General features: G+C 41.6%; 1 protein-coding gene across 1 annotated transcript; it reads right to left on the reverse strand.

Moving 5' to 3' along the window:
• Positions 1 to 270: 270 nt before the first annotated feature.
• Positions 271 to 12,902, reverse strand: TMX1 (thioredoxin related transmembrane protein 1). Its single transcript, XM_002718241.5, has 8 exons — positions 12,630 to 12,902; positions 9,918 to 10,033; positions 7,955 to 8,000; positions 6,928 to 7,056; positions 5,040 to 5,085; positions 4,846 to 4,947; positions 4,684 to 4,750; positions 271 to 1,858 (listed from the first exon to the last, which is right to left on the reverse strand). Exons 1-8 carry the CDS (start codon positions 12,779 to 12,781, stop codon positions 1,677 to 1,679), a joined length of 840 nt encoding a protein of 279 aa, XP_002718287.2. The 5' UTR covers positions 12,782 to 12,902; the 3' UTR covers positions 271 to 1,676.
• Positions 12,903 to 13,542: the final 640 nt, after the last annotated feature.

Raw genomic sequence — 13,542 nt, forward strand, 5'->3', positions numbered from 1 at the left:
TATCTTTTAGTTCCATATTCTATGAACATTTTGAAGTACTACCACACAGTGATACACACTATTTATCTGAACATAATTAAATACAAGGCAACCAAGCATACTTTCAAGTATGTGACAAGAAACTGTATGGGTCTTCATTATCATTGAAGTACTTAGAAAAGTTTAATTCATGCTTACAATGTTTTTCTAAGGCATTGCAATTGTGTGCAATTCAAACTCCTCAGTGGTAAATATTTAGTATTCTAAAGAACAGACCTCTGAAGAAACTTGTGCTTTACAACACAGTAAGTTTAATGAATTCAGCAGCAAGAGGGTCTAGAAAAAAGGGAACATGACAGAAATCATTCATTACGTAATGGTCAGGTGATTCAGAGTGTTTCTGGTTTGCTTCCCCCTTCTTGCAGCTGACAGTCTATCACACTCCTCTTACTCCATAGTGCAACGTGTGTGTCCTCACTCATGAAGGAATGAAAATAAATGACACATTCCAACACACTGACTGCTACATGTGAAGTGTCATGTAGTATTTCCAGCAGAATAAGTCTGTCTTTTTAAAAACACAAAGAAAGTTGTAACTTTAACACACTAAGCATACATTGACTATAAAACCCATTAGGACTTATCTGTACACAAGGGCAAACTTTTACTGAAAACATGTACTAAAAGATGCTTTTTCCTGAGTAGAATGCAAACTTTATTTTATATCAAATTAAGCTGCAGTGAATTTTTAAAATGTAAAACACCAAGGCTTTCCCACATCAAATAAAAATCAGGAATGTTCACCTTCCATAACTATAAAACAGAAAAGAAAAATTAAAACAGACGCTTTCATCAAGAGTGACATAGAAGTGAAAAAAGTGGCCAAAATTATCAACAATTCAACTTGATGGCTCCCTCAGTAAATTTCAGTTTGAAACAACAGAAAAGAATTATTTACCCACAGTAAATACAACAGTGATAGTGTTCACATCAATCAATTTGAAAAAGGTGACCCTTGGCAACCAAGAAAATAAAACACACACAGAGGGAACAAAAGCAGCCATCAACCTTTGTGAGAACTGAGAAAGTTATCAGGGACTTAGAAAAACCTCCTTGATCAGTAGTAGCATTTCCTCTATTACCATGTGTAGAAAACTGTAATTAAAGTAGTTATTATTAGTTGCATAATCTAAAAATATGAGATTTTGGATCATGTCTCTAAAAAGACTAGAACTGTTACTGAAATACACATTTCTTGAGACAACGGGCAAAGTTCCCATTTATGGGAAATATGTTCTTTTTTTTCACACAGTGAAACTGAGAAAAATTATATCAAGTGAGAAATCTTTTTTTCTCTAAAGTAAGGATCTTAAATACCCCATAATGTAATACTTGAGAAACATAATTTTTCAACTCAGACTTCAAACAGGTAACTATAAAATAAACACACAAATCTTATTGCTTGGCACTAGATTTTTTTCAAAATGTAAAAGCTGTTGAAACCACCATACTGTCCTTAAATCATACTTCAAGCTTTTATAACTAGTGCTTTTATTTTCTGAAGACTGCTCAATTAATGACAAACTAGACTGGACCCTGCATTATACAAGCAAGTCACAGTTCACTTCAAACCAAAAGAAATGATCCATCTTCTGTTTCTGCCGAAATCGTAGTACTGAGAGAGGTATAAAAATGAACTAGGACTGATCTGCGGCCTGCGAGGGGCCCACCGCACGCTGTCTTAGGGCATCTGCCTGTACAAAGTCTTTCTTTGCTCCCCCTCCATTTTTGGCTTCCTCTTCTGAAACATCTTCCTCATCAGCTTCTTGTTCTTCTTCCACTTTTTTCAAAGGTTGAGAAAATTCTGGCAACGATTTCTCTTAAAAAAAAAAAAAAAAAAAAAAAAAAGAGACCATGAACGTGTTTTTGTTGATATATTAGATTTTTTTTACAGTAAAATGAATATACAATAGTGAATCACATGTCCATAAATTGCTTTGGCATTTATTTATATTTGGATTTTCAGAAGGAAATTCTAAAATTTTGCCAGTTTCACTGAAGAGTGTTTCTGATGAAGTGTTAAACTATTTTTTAAAAGTTAATTAGTAACAATAACATGCACAAACCTTATTATTTACTTAATTTGAAGGGCAGTGAGACACAGGTCCCCCATCTGCTAATTCACCCCCCAATCACTCACAACAGCCAGGTCAGGGCCAAGCCAAACTCAGCAGCCCAGAACTCAATCCTGGTCTCTCACATGGGTGACAGACTCAAGTACTTGAGCCATCATCACTTGCTGCCTCATTGCATGCACATGAGCAGGAAGTCCGACTGGGCCTGGAACCCAGGCACTCCAAGCTAGGATGCGGGTGCTCCAGTTGGCATCCTAACTACTTGCCAAACACCTGCCCCAAAATGTACAAATCTCAAGTGCTCAGCTCAAGCAATACTGAACTAGGTACACACCCATACCTGTTCTGTTTTCTTACAGGTTCAGGAGTTAGTGACTTAAGCTTACAGCCTGTCATTTTACTGAGACACAGCAGACAGGATTGGGCTAAAGAGCTTTTCTCTTTTCAGTGATCGCAGACTGCCCCTAATCTGGCAAATCTGAAGGAGAGTGGTCAGGGGATGGAGGTAAGACAGAAAAAATTACAGAAAGCATTTACCATAGAGGACAATCCCTCATTTGGTTGGGTTAGCAGTCCCTGCCTATGCCATAGCCCATGTGGTTTTGGCAAGTACCACAGTTCACAGAGGTGAATCTCCACCCAAAATGTTTGGGTCTCCCAACAACAACAACTGAGCAATGTCTACAGTTTATTTTTGGCTGGCACATCTTGGGAGGAATACTGCTGAACATCCTATATGAACACTATTAAGAATTATCTAGCCCTGGCCGGTGCCGCAGCTCACTAGGCTAATCCTCTGCCTGTGGCGCTGGCACCCTGGGTTCTAGTCCCGGTTGGGGCGCCAGATTCTGTCCCGGTTGCTCCTGTTCCAGTCCAGCTCTCTGCTGTGGCCCAGGAAGGCAGTGGAGGATGGCCCAAGTGCTTGGGCCCTGCACCCCCATGGGACACCAGGAGGAAGCACCTGGCTCCTGGCTTCGGACTGGCACAGCGCGCCGTCTGGAGCAGCCATTTGGGGGGTGAACCAACGGAAGGAAGACCTTTCTCTCTCTCTCTCTCACTAACTCTGCCTTTAAAAAAAAAAAAAAAAAAAAAAAAGAATTATCCAGCCCAAAACGCCATTCTTGTGGAGGCTGATAATGCTTGTTTACAGTACTTGTCCTCAAAGTGAGCCCTTACATAAGTGGGATTTCTACAAAAATTTCTACAAAATATATTTCTACAAAAGATAGATAGGTTTAGGAGGAAAATGGATTTCCTTCTAACTCTTGGATTATGAGTTATGCCTTTTTATAACTATCTATGCTGACTATAAGAGCCAACCTTAGAAAAATATAACCAGGGGGCCAGCATTGTGGCGTAGCAGGTAAGGCCAATGCCTTTAGTGCCAGCATCCGATATGGGCAGCCAGTTCAAGTTCCAGCTGCTCCACTTCTGGTCCAGCTTCCTGCTGATGCACCTGAAAGAGCAACAAAGGATGGCCCGAAGACTTGAGCCCCTGCATACACGTGAGAGACCCAGGAGAAGCTCCTGGCTCCTGACTTAAGCCTGGCCCAGCTCCAGTTGTTGCAGTCATTTGGGGAGTGAACCAGTAGGTGGAAGATCTCTCTAACTCTGCCTTTCAAATAAATAAATAAATATTTTAAAAAGGGAAAAGAGAAATGTAAGGAGAACTGAGCAATTCAGGAACACAGAGCATCTTAACAACAATATTTAAGCCCCAAAGATCCAGTCAACTCTGCCCTCACTCTTCCTTGCTATAAGAACCAAGAAATTCTCATTTTGTCTCAGAATAGATAGAGTTGGGTTTCTATCCCTTTCAATTCAAAACTTAAGGAAGCCAAACACTAATCCTGGAAAAAAAAAAAAGTGGTCTGTTATAGAAGCAGCAGTATCATGTTAAAATCTGAATTAGGGGCAGGTTAAGATGCCACCTGGGATGCTCACACCCATATATATCAAAGTGAATGGGTTCAAGTCCTATCTCCACTTCCAATTCCAGCTGCCTGCTAATGTGCACCCTGGGCAGCACAGGTGAAAGCTCAAGTACTTGGGTCCCTGTCTCCCATGGAGGTAACCCAGATTGAGTTAAAGAATCCTGGTTTTGGCATGGCTTAGCCCTGGCTGTTGCTGGCACTTGGGAGTACACAAGTGGATGGAAGATCCGTATCACTCCATCTCTTTTACTAAAGAAAGTAAATATGAAAAAAAGAAATTTTTTTTTGGAAAACCTCTTTTAGAATATATTTAGGGGCAGGTATTAGGCACAGGATTAAGATGCCACTTGGGACATCCGTATTCTATTATCAGAGTACCTAGAATCAAGACACTTCTAGTTCCACCTTTCTGCTAATGCACACCCTGGGAACCAGCAGATGATGGTTCAAGTATCTGGGTCCCTGTCATCTAAATGGGAGCTCTAGATGGAGTTCTGGGTCCCTGGCTTCCACTTGCCCCAAGCTTAATTGTCATAAGGATTTGGACAGTACAGCAGATGGATGATCTCTCTCTATTGGTGTGTCTGTGCCATTACCTTTCAAATAAAATTTTGAAATACTTAAAATATGCTTACTTGAAGGGTAGGGCTGTGGTCTGCGTCGTTTTGAAGGACAAAGGCAATCAGCTAAAAATATCATGCACTGCAAAAATACATGTAAAAATATATGATACAGCAACTATATTATTGTATTTTAAAATATTTTTCTCCCTAGTATTCTGAAAATGAAGTACTTACAAGTCCTAACAACAGTCCTGAAAGCAGAGTTGCTAAAGCAAAAACTGTATATGATCCCCAAACCGGCAATCCAAGGTCTTCAATAAAATAGTTATGACAAGTCTAAAACCAAAAGAAAAAAAAACTGAAAATCTGTATTTTTTAAAAGTTGGTATTAAAAATGCTCAAGATGGAAATAATATTTTAGTCCATACCCTGATATACATAGATAGCTGGAAGAGTGCTGACATACTACTCATCCTAAAATAAAAAATAAGAAATGAATGAAAAACTGATTTAAACACACAAATTGTCCACATTAATATATTCTATTCTTTACCATGTAATTTTCCCCAAAAGACAGAATTTTTGGATAATGTTAATTAAGTAGTGACACATCACTTATTTCACACCTGTGATAAAGCAGATTCATTAAAATTAAGTTTCTGAATTGTTATCACAATCTGAAATCCTCATAAATAAAATACTTGATATTTCTCTTTCCTTTCCTACTGTTTTGAGAGTAATCGTCCAAGTAATTATTTCTGAATGCAGAGTAACAGGTTACAAACCCTATGAAATCAGTTGGAAATGGCAATTCTTATTCACTCTTAAAAACCTCCAAAGACTGAGTAGAAAAGGAAGCCTGGGAACACACTGAATTGATTCTTTCTACCCAAGAATTACCCTTGTACTAAAATTAACGAAAATTTACAATAGTGTTAGTTTGGCATATTATGATATGCCAGTTACATAGGAAATAAATGCTGTCATGAATAAAAATAATTCAGGTTTAAAAGAGCAGTTAAAAAAAAAGGCACACTACAAAAACAGTAACGGCCTGTGGGATCCCATCGGTTTTCTCTCTAGCAAAAAGCGCCGGTAGGGTTGCCAACTAGCCAAAGGATGGCCTGACCCAAGTGCCAATCCCTAGGATAGGTAAATGTGCTGAGGAATGAGTCAAACTGCCAATAAAAAAGGCACACACTCACACCCTGAGGATTCAACAGAGATTTAAAAGCAACTATCTTCTTGAACCGAAGAAGAGTAAAAGGTTCAATTACGAGATGAGATAGCAAAGATCAAAAATCAGTTACATTTTAAGATCAGCATAGAAAGGCACCTTCCATTATTTAAAAGGTTAAGTGGGAATAGGAACAGAGAACTGAAACATGGCCCTCCTATATTCTGTACCAAGTAATTTATATCCAGAGTAACAGGTTCCTTTAACTGAGTCGCCACAGTGGTTCAATGGGTAAGTTCTGACAGCTGAAACACAATTCAAAAGTTTTGTCAGAAACAGGGATATGAAAGGAAAAGATGCTAAACTACTTCTCCCACACAGAGTCCACAGCATATTTCCATTATATAGCAGGGGTTCCTACTCCAAATGTTCCAAGGGCAACTGTGGTTGAAGGGACAATAAGAGACAGCTTAGCCAAACAGGGATGAGTCCACAGTGAACACGCCTAACATCATTATTCCCAGAGGTCTCTCAAATGAGTGAGGGGTCTTGTGCCCCCACAGCAGAGCCGGACACATGCTTGCCATTTCCCATCTTTACCACTCTACAGTAAACTGCTAAGGAGAAATCTACCTACCATCAAGCATCCACAAATTTCAATGGTCAGTGATACCATTAGGATCATCGTTCATCCACACTATTCACAGAAGTTGTCAGACAAGTGGAATAATCAACCAAACAAAATTCAATACCTTACATCAAGAATTTAACTCTAAAGGTAACTAGAATAGGTAAATGAGCTTTTTCCTTTCTGATTATCACACTTTACCCATTATATTACTCATGCTCTTCAGGGGATTAATATTTAGGTGTCTGATGATAATTATGACCAAAGCTACAAAGCAAATAAATTCCTGAAAAGCTATTCAACTGAATTCTAGAGAATGCTTCCTTCTAGCTTCCTTTTGTGTTAACAAGCATATATATACATAGCTGACTGCTAGGGTCATATCAAACACCCAAAAAAACCCGAGTGTACCTTAAAAGCACAAGAAAAACTGAGTATGAATGTTTCACTGACATAATCATCCGCTCCAATTAATTCTAAAATAGGTAAGAAAAAAGTCCCTCCTACTTACAGAACAGAACCAGGACCAAACCAGGATGAAACAGGCTCAATGCTCTTCCACTCTTTCTCACTTATGAAGTTTATGAAGTCCTTCTTGCTCCTTGGCCCCTGATAGCGCCTAAATTCACCATCTTTACAACTAAAGAGGGTCAGAATTAAATCATTAACCAGCATGGAGTAGTAAATTTTGTTTTTGCTATTTCTACTACTTATTTTACAGTCAATCCTAATATTCAAAAGCATTAGCAATGAATAAGTAAACAAATGATAATAATTACCTATTCATGACAACTCAGCATCAAATTTAATAAGACTATATTTTTAAAAACTCATAAACCTTAAGATTTTTATTGTGCTTTTCAAATAAAACTACTAAACACAATATATAGATAAATCTCAGAAAATCAATTTGAAGTCTGATCTGTAATGAACATATTAAAGGTACTACTATAGGGGCCGGCAGTAGAAGATGGCCAAGTCCTTGGGCCCCTGCACCCATATGGGACACCTGGAAGAAGCTCTTGGCTCCTGGCTTCAGACTGGCCCAGCTCTGCCACTGTGCCCATCTGAGGCATGAACCACCAGATCAAAGAGTTCTCTCCCTCTGCCTCTCAGTAACTCTGCTTTTCAAGTAAATAAATAAATCTTTAAAAAAAAAACTTTCAAAGTTTCATTTAAACCCTACTTTCCCCAGGAATCACTCACCTAATAGTGCTTTCTCCTTAGCCCAGCTTTTTACAGCAATCACTACTACTAAGGGCTCATAACCACTGACTATGATAAATCAAGACCACGCCAGTTCCTGTGAATACCACCTTCCCAAACCACTTCGCCTCTGAGAATGTGGACTATTTCATTTATCATCCGTCTATTTAAAAGCTTCCAGGGCAACAGTGGGAACAAAGCAAAGCCTGTGAAATATCTGCCAAATATAATAAGATTACTTCAGCTCCTCAAACATGATTCAAGCCAGAGCCCTATTATTCTGGTTACACTAATGCTTCCTTCTCCATAACAGAAAATCTTCAAATACTCACTGATAAATAGTAGGAAGGGCAGTTATGATAAACCGTCCACTCAGTCCTGCAAACAGTGAAGAACAAATAGGTTTTATATGGGCCAATTACTACTTAAAGGTTGATTTTTAATCATTTAAATACTAGTATGAAATATTACAATTGTACATAAAATAGTTGAATTTTGTAATAAGCAATGAAAAACATGAACTATTTTCTTAAAGCCATTAGTGGAAACATAACACTGCTGACTATTATTTCAACTAAAATGTGAGGAAGAATATTGAAAACATTCATGAATATAAACACAACTGCTGTTATAAAGACTACTAGTGATGAATCGTAGACAGCACAACTTGATATCTGAGGATGTTCAAGTCCCTTAAGTAAAACTCACAGTTCTGCATATGACCCACACATATCCTCCCATACACCGTAAATCATCTTTATGATACTTACAATGCCTGATACAATGTCAATGTTATGAAAATAGTTGTTATACTGCACTGTTTAGAGAATCCTGACCAAGACAAAAGTCTGTACATGTTCAGTATAGATGTTATTCCTGGCCCCCTTCAACCCCCAAATACTGTCCACACTTGGTTGGCTGAACCTATCCTCAGATGCAGAACCCCTGGATACGGAAGTCTGACTATATTAAGATCTTAGAAGGGTCTAAAGTCAAATGAAATTGCACTTTAAATTCAAGAATCAAAGGCAGTTTAAGGTGTTGTTAGAAATAGAAAGGTCTGGCCGGCGCTGCGGCTCACCAGGCTAATCCTCCGCCTTGCGGCACAGGCACACCGGGTTCTAGTCCCGGTCGGGGCGCCGGATTCTGTCCCAGTTGCCCCTCTTCCAGGCCAGCTCTCTGCTGTGGCCAGGGAGTGCAGTGGAGGATGGCCCAAGTACTTGGCCCCTGCACCCCATGGGAGACCAGGAGAAGCACCTGGCTCCTGCCTTAGGATCAGCGTGATGTGCCGGCCACGCTGGCCATTGGAGGGTGAACCAACGGCAAAGGAAGACCTTTCTCTCTGTCTCTCTCTCAGTGTCCACTCTGCCTGCCAATAAATAAATAAATAAATAAATAAATATAAAAAACCAAACAGAAAGGACTGCGAACATTTCATAAAACAGGCAATAACGACAGCAGCCAACAATTACAAACCACGTGTCAAGCACTGTGAACTAAGATTTAACCTTGTGTCCTTCAGGTTTCTTACTTATAAAATGAGAACATTATATATCTCACAGAGTCGTGCAGGAATTAAATAATAAATGCTAAAAATGTGAGAGTACTGTAATGAGAATATGCTCAAGAAATATTACCTGCTACTATCATTTGGGATGGGGTAGCTAAGAAGTTAAGTTTACTGGGACCACCAAAAACAGGTAAGATGTGGCTACCTGAGAAAGGAACATCATTAACGCAGTACTGGCCACTTGTGCAGGGAGCCAAGTCAGGACTGACCTAACAGAGGGCTTTGCAATTAAGAGGCCAAACCCTCAAATTACGGGTAGTAATTGTGGAACTCAATTTCAGAGATGGTCTTCCCTGTTCAGGGAAAGTGACCTGCACTCTAAAAAGAAACTCAGCCACTCTCAGTACTCTCAAACTTGGTATGCATGCAAATGATGCCCCGGTTATTGTCCACCTCAATACAGTCTTCTAGGATTTCTCAAAGGGATCTTACATGCTAGTCTAGGGCTTGTGATACAAACCAAAGACCAGAGACAGCTATGTGGGCCAGAATGGGGAGTGGGTGATACCTCCAAGGTACCCCGGTGTACCACGCACCAAAAAGGAGCTGCTTTTCACAGCCACTGCAAACTGAGCCCCCAGGGAAGCAGGTTAGCGGGCTCAGCTAGCTGCAGACCATTATGTCTTAAATCTAATGAAGGGTGGAGTTAAAACCACGTAATGCAGAAAATATGATGAATGTATCAACCCAATGTGCCAACAAACAAAGCCACACATTTTCAGTACCTGTCTGCTCCGTGACATCTACTTTTCCAACATTCACTTCAAGATCTTCTCCCCATTCAGCAAAACTTTCCCATTCTGGTTGAAGATTCTGACAAGCAGGACACCATGGAGCATAACTAGGGAATGTAATTTTTTTAAAAAAAAGTTACACAAGCTAATGATCATTCATCCTGTAATGAAACCTTTAAAATGTGTAACTTGTGAAGCATATTTAATAGTAAAAACACTGAAGAAAGCAAAATGGTTAATTTCAAACAAAAGAGTTCTAAATGTGGGTCAAAGAATCTAGAAATCAAGAAGCATGAGTTAATGATGCTGACTACATAAAAGTAATTCCAAGAATAAGTTCCAGGACTCAAGTACTTTTTCATAGGTAAATCAGGTTTTTAATAGCCTTTGGATTTTTCTACCGAAATGCAGCCACTAGAAGCTCAAAGTCAAATTTGGTGTTCACCAATTCTAATGATTTTACATTGCAAAGTCACAAATGCAAAGTGTTGGAAAAACAGGAAGTGCCTTTAGGCTGTGGTGAAGAAGGAAGCCCTCACTCCATCTTAAGGCCACAACCATCACTCAGCAAGACTGCTGGAAACGATGCCAGCCCACCCTGGCAGGCTATACATTTTTAAAAGAAGCCAGAGATCTGCATTTCTCTGCAGAAGTATTATTTCAAATCTAACCCACACCCAAAACTAAGGCCAAACTGGAATTCTTTTGGCCCAGTTAGGTAAACCCCTTCCCATAGAAAAAAAATTTTATGGCCAAACACATGAGCAATTTAATTACTGCTCTGCTATTGTCTTCTCAGGCCCTGATTTCCCCCAGGACTTTGTTTTTCCACTTCACTGTATAAAGTCTCGGAATTTGCCCCCACCATACACCTTTTCCATGGAACCAAGAAGAATAAAGCTTATCGCTGTTACACACAAATACAGCTTCTGTTCTTCACATTTTGACAGATTTGCTGAACAAACTAGTATTAAACAATAAACTGTGTTGCAACAAAATAACCTTACAACACAGTTTCTAATCAGAAATGAAGCTACAGAAGATGATTCACTTGCAACTAAGTGAAGACTATCTGGACTATTACATTCTTTCTTTTTAAAGTTCATTTTGTTTCTTTGTGTTTTTTAAAGGCCTACTGTCAGAATTTCTAGCAAAGGAAAAATAGAAAACCACAATACTATCATTTCTGACAGATGCACTAATTTGGGCTTAGATAATATTCAGTGTTTTTGTAAGTTTTGTTCCCATTAATACTTCTTCTGACTGCTGCGTTTATAGAGTTTGACCAAGTGACTTAAAATATACTCATTTAATGATCCTTGCATACAAATTCTTAATCACTATTGCTTAATATGTTGCCCATAACACTATGACAAAACAGAGCTGTCACTGGCTGTATTTCCTTTCCCTCTGGCTTCAATGGTGCCTGAACTGAACTTTGAAGTTGTAGACCACATGCATCCCATAATCATTTCTCCTGTCTTACCCTTATGAAGTTTGAGGAGTTTCTCCCCTTTTAACTACCTCAAGGAGTTACTCATTTGGCTTTTTGGGGTCTCTTTTGGGGTCTCCATTTCCACCGACATCCAAACTGGTAACCCTGGGTACGCCCATGATACAGGCACTCACTCGCTTGACCGGTGTTAAACAAGGGGGTGTTCCAGTAACCCTACTCTCCATGTCTCCTCTGGAGGCCCATATGAAGCTCCCGGAGCAGCATCTGGACAGGCTAACTAAAGTATTTAGGCAGCTAAAAAATGTAGGAAGTAACACCTGTCATAGAGAACGTGGCGAGCATTACTAAGATCTGCACAGGTGCTTGTCAGTGTGCAGCACAGTTATGCAGTAAGGGTTTGTTCACTAGTATCCACAGGTGTATTGATAACGTCATCAACACCGCCAACTAAGCATGTAAAGCAAGGGCGGTTATTTCCTATCGCTGCAGAACAGACATTCAAATGGAATCCCTCACAAACACATGATTTTGTTAGAACAGGTAACAACCTAGCACCCCTGAAAATGTACAATAATCACCCTAATGTAGTAACTTTATTTCAAGGCAGTAACAAAGGCCTAGGAGTTGCAACTTAAGGCACTCTCTACACTGCAAAAACCACTGAAAGGAAAAACGAGAGTGGAGTGAAAAACAAGGGGCAAAAAGGGGAAACGGAGACTTAAGAATAACCCAGCAGGAGTTTTACTCAGCATTTGCAGTGTTTAAAACAAAAACACCACGCTTAATTAAACACAACCTCAAATCCCAACGCTCCCAACGCGAACTATCGCTCGGCATTCTTCCGTGAGCCAAGTCTGGAAGCCTGCGCAGGACCGTTCTCAAACAAACCACGCGCGGGAACCCGGCAGGACCGCCGCCCGCCAGCCGTCCCCACCCCATCCTCCAAGCCACCAAGAAACGCTGCGCGGAATGTCGAAGCCCTCGGGCGCACCACGGCGCTGGAAGGCACTCCAGGGTGCTGCAGCGGGAACTTCACGTTCCCAGGTAAGCGCCGAGCAGGGGGGGGTGGCACCAAGCCGGTGGCGGATTCCAGGAGTTTGGGGGGTCGGGGACAGTGGCGGCCGCGATTCCGGGGAATCCAGGCCCCCTCTGAGGGGCGCGGGCGCCAAGCCGCGGTCCAGGCTCGGCTGCAGGACCCCGGCCGGTGCGGCGGGTCAGGGGACCCGGGACCGCAGCCCCGAACTCACAATTCTATCATCCACTCTCCTTCCAGCAACTCTCTCCAGTTCTCGTCGGTGATGACGCGCACGTCGCTCCTCCGCCCGTAAGTGCAGGGAGCCCCCCAAAGCAACAGCACGAAGACTGTCAGAGGAAGCACGGGACTCCCGGGGGGCGCCATGTCGGACGCTCGCCCACCTCACCGACAGCGCGGCGGCCCCCACCTCCCCGCAGTGGCTCTCACTTCCGCCCTCGCCGGTCTGCGCCTGCGCACTACGGCGCGGCGGGGCGCGCGATCCGAATGCGCATGACGGCGCCCTGGGCTCGCGCCGACCCATAGTGCGCATGACTGAAAGCGGCCTCCACCCACCTACTGGAGTGCCCCAATCTTGGGGCGAGGACGAGAGCCCGAAGGGGGCGTGGCCTGGGGGAGGGGCGGGGCTTCGCCGAAGACGGGTTTTAAAAAATCGCCTCCAGGATTTTGGCGCTAAAAGGTTACTCTAGCCAACTGGTGGGTTAACACGAAATCAGTTTCCAGTTAAATACTCTTCAGAGTTTTCATTTGTTTTTGGAAATTTTTGGTTGTGCAGCTGATGGATGTAGATAGGAGTCGGAATATTGGTTCACCCCTGGGTGATTGTGGACTGGGAAAGTGCAGAGGGCCCCTTACCTGGTGATCTTTGTATTTGCTACCTTGGTGGGAACAGGGGTTACACATGTTATATATTTCTGTTAGGCCGTCACAAAGCACACCAAACACCGGAGTAAGGGAAAGGGTTTATTGGGGAAACCCAGCAGACTGGAGGGAAGGGGCGAAGAAGGAAAAAGAGAGTAAGAGAGAAAGAGGAGAGGGGTGAGGGGAGTGAAAGAGAAGAAGAGGAAGCTATGGTGAGCAGCAGAGAAGAGAGAAGCCAGGAGAGCACGTGTTCAGGAACAGGCTCT

This window comes from Oryctolagus cuniculus, chromosome 12 (genome assembly GCF_964237555.1).
Source record: "Oryctolagus cuniculus chromosome 12, mOryCun1.1, whole genome shotgun sequence".
Classification (NCBI taxonomy): Eukaryota; Metazoa; Chordata; class Mammalia; order Lagomorpha; family Leporidae; genus Oryctolagus; species Oryctolagus cuniculus.

Coding starts and splice junctions, on each gene's coding strand:
- TMX1 (XM_002718241.5), bottom strand. CDS start 12,781: ATGGCGCCCCCCGGGAGTCCCGTGCTTCCTCTGACAGTCTTCGTGCTG. Junction 8,001..9,917: donor AGATGTCACGGAGCAGACAG/GTACTGAAAATG, acceptor CACTGTTTGCAG/GACTGAGTGGACGGTTTATC. Junction 7,057..7,954: donor GCCCTTCCTACTATTTATCA/GTGAGTATTTGA, acceptor GACCCTCTTTAG/TTGTAAAGATGGTGAATTTA.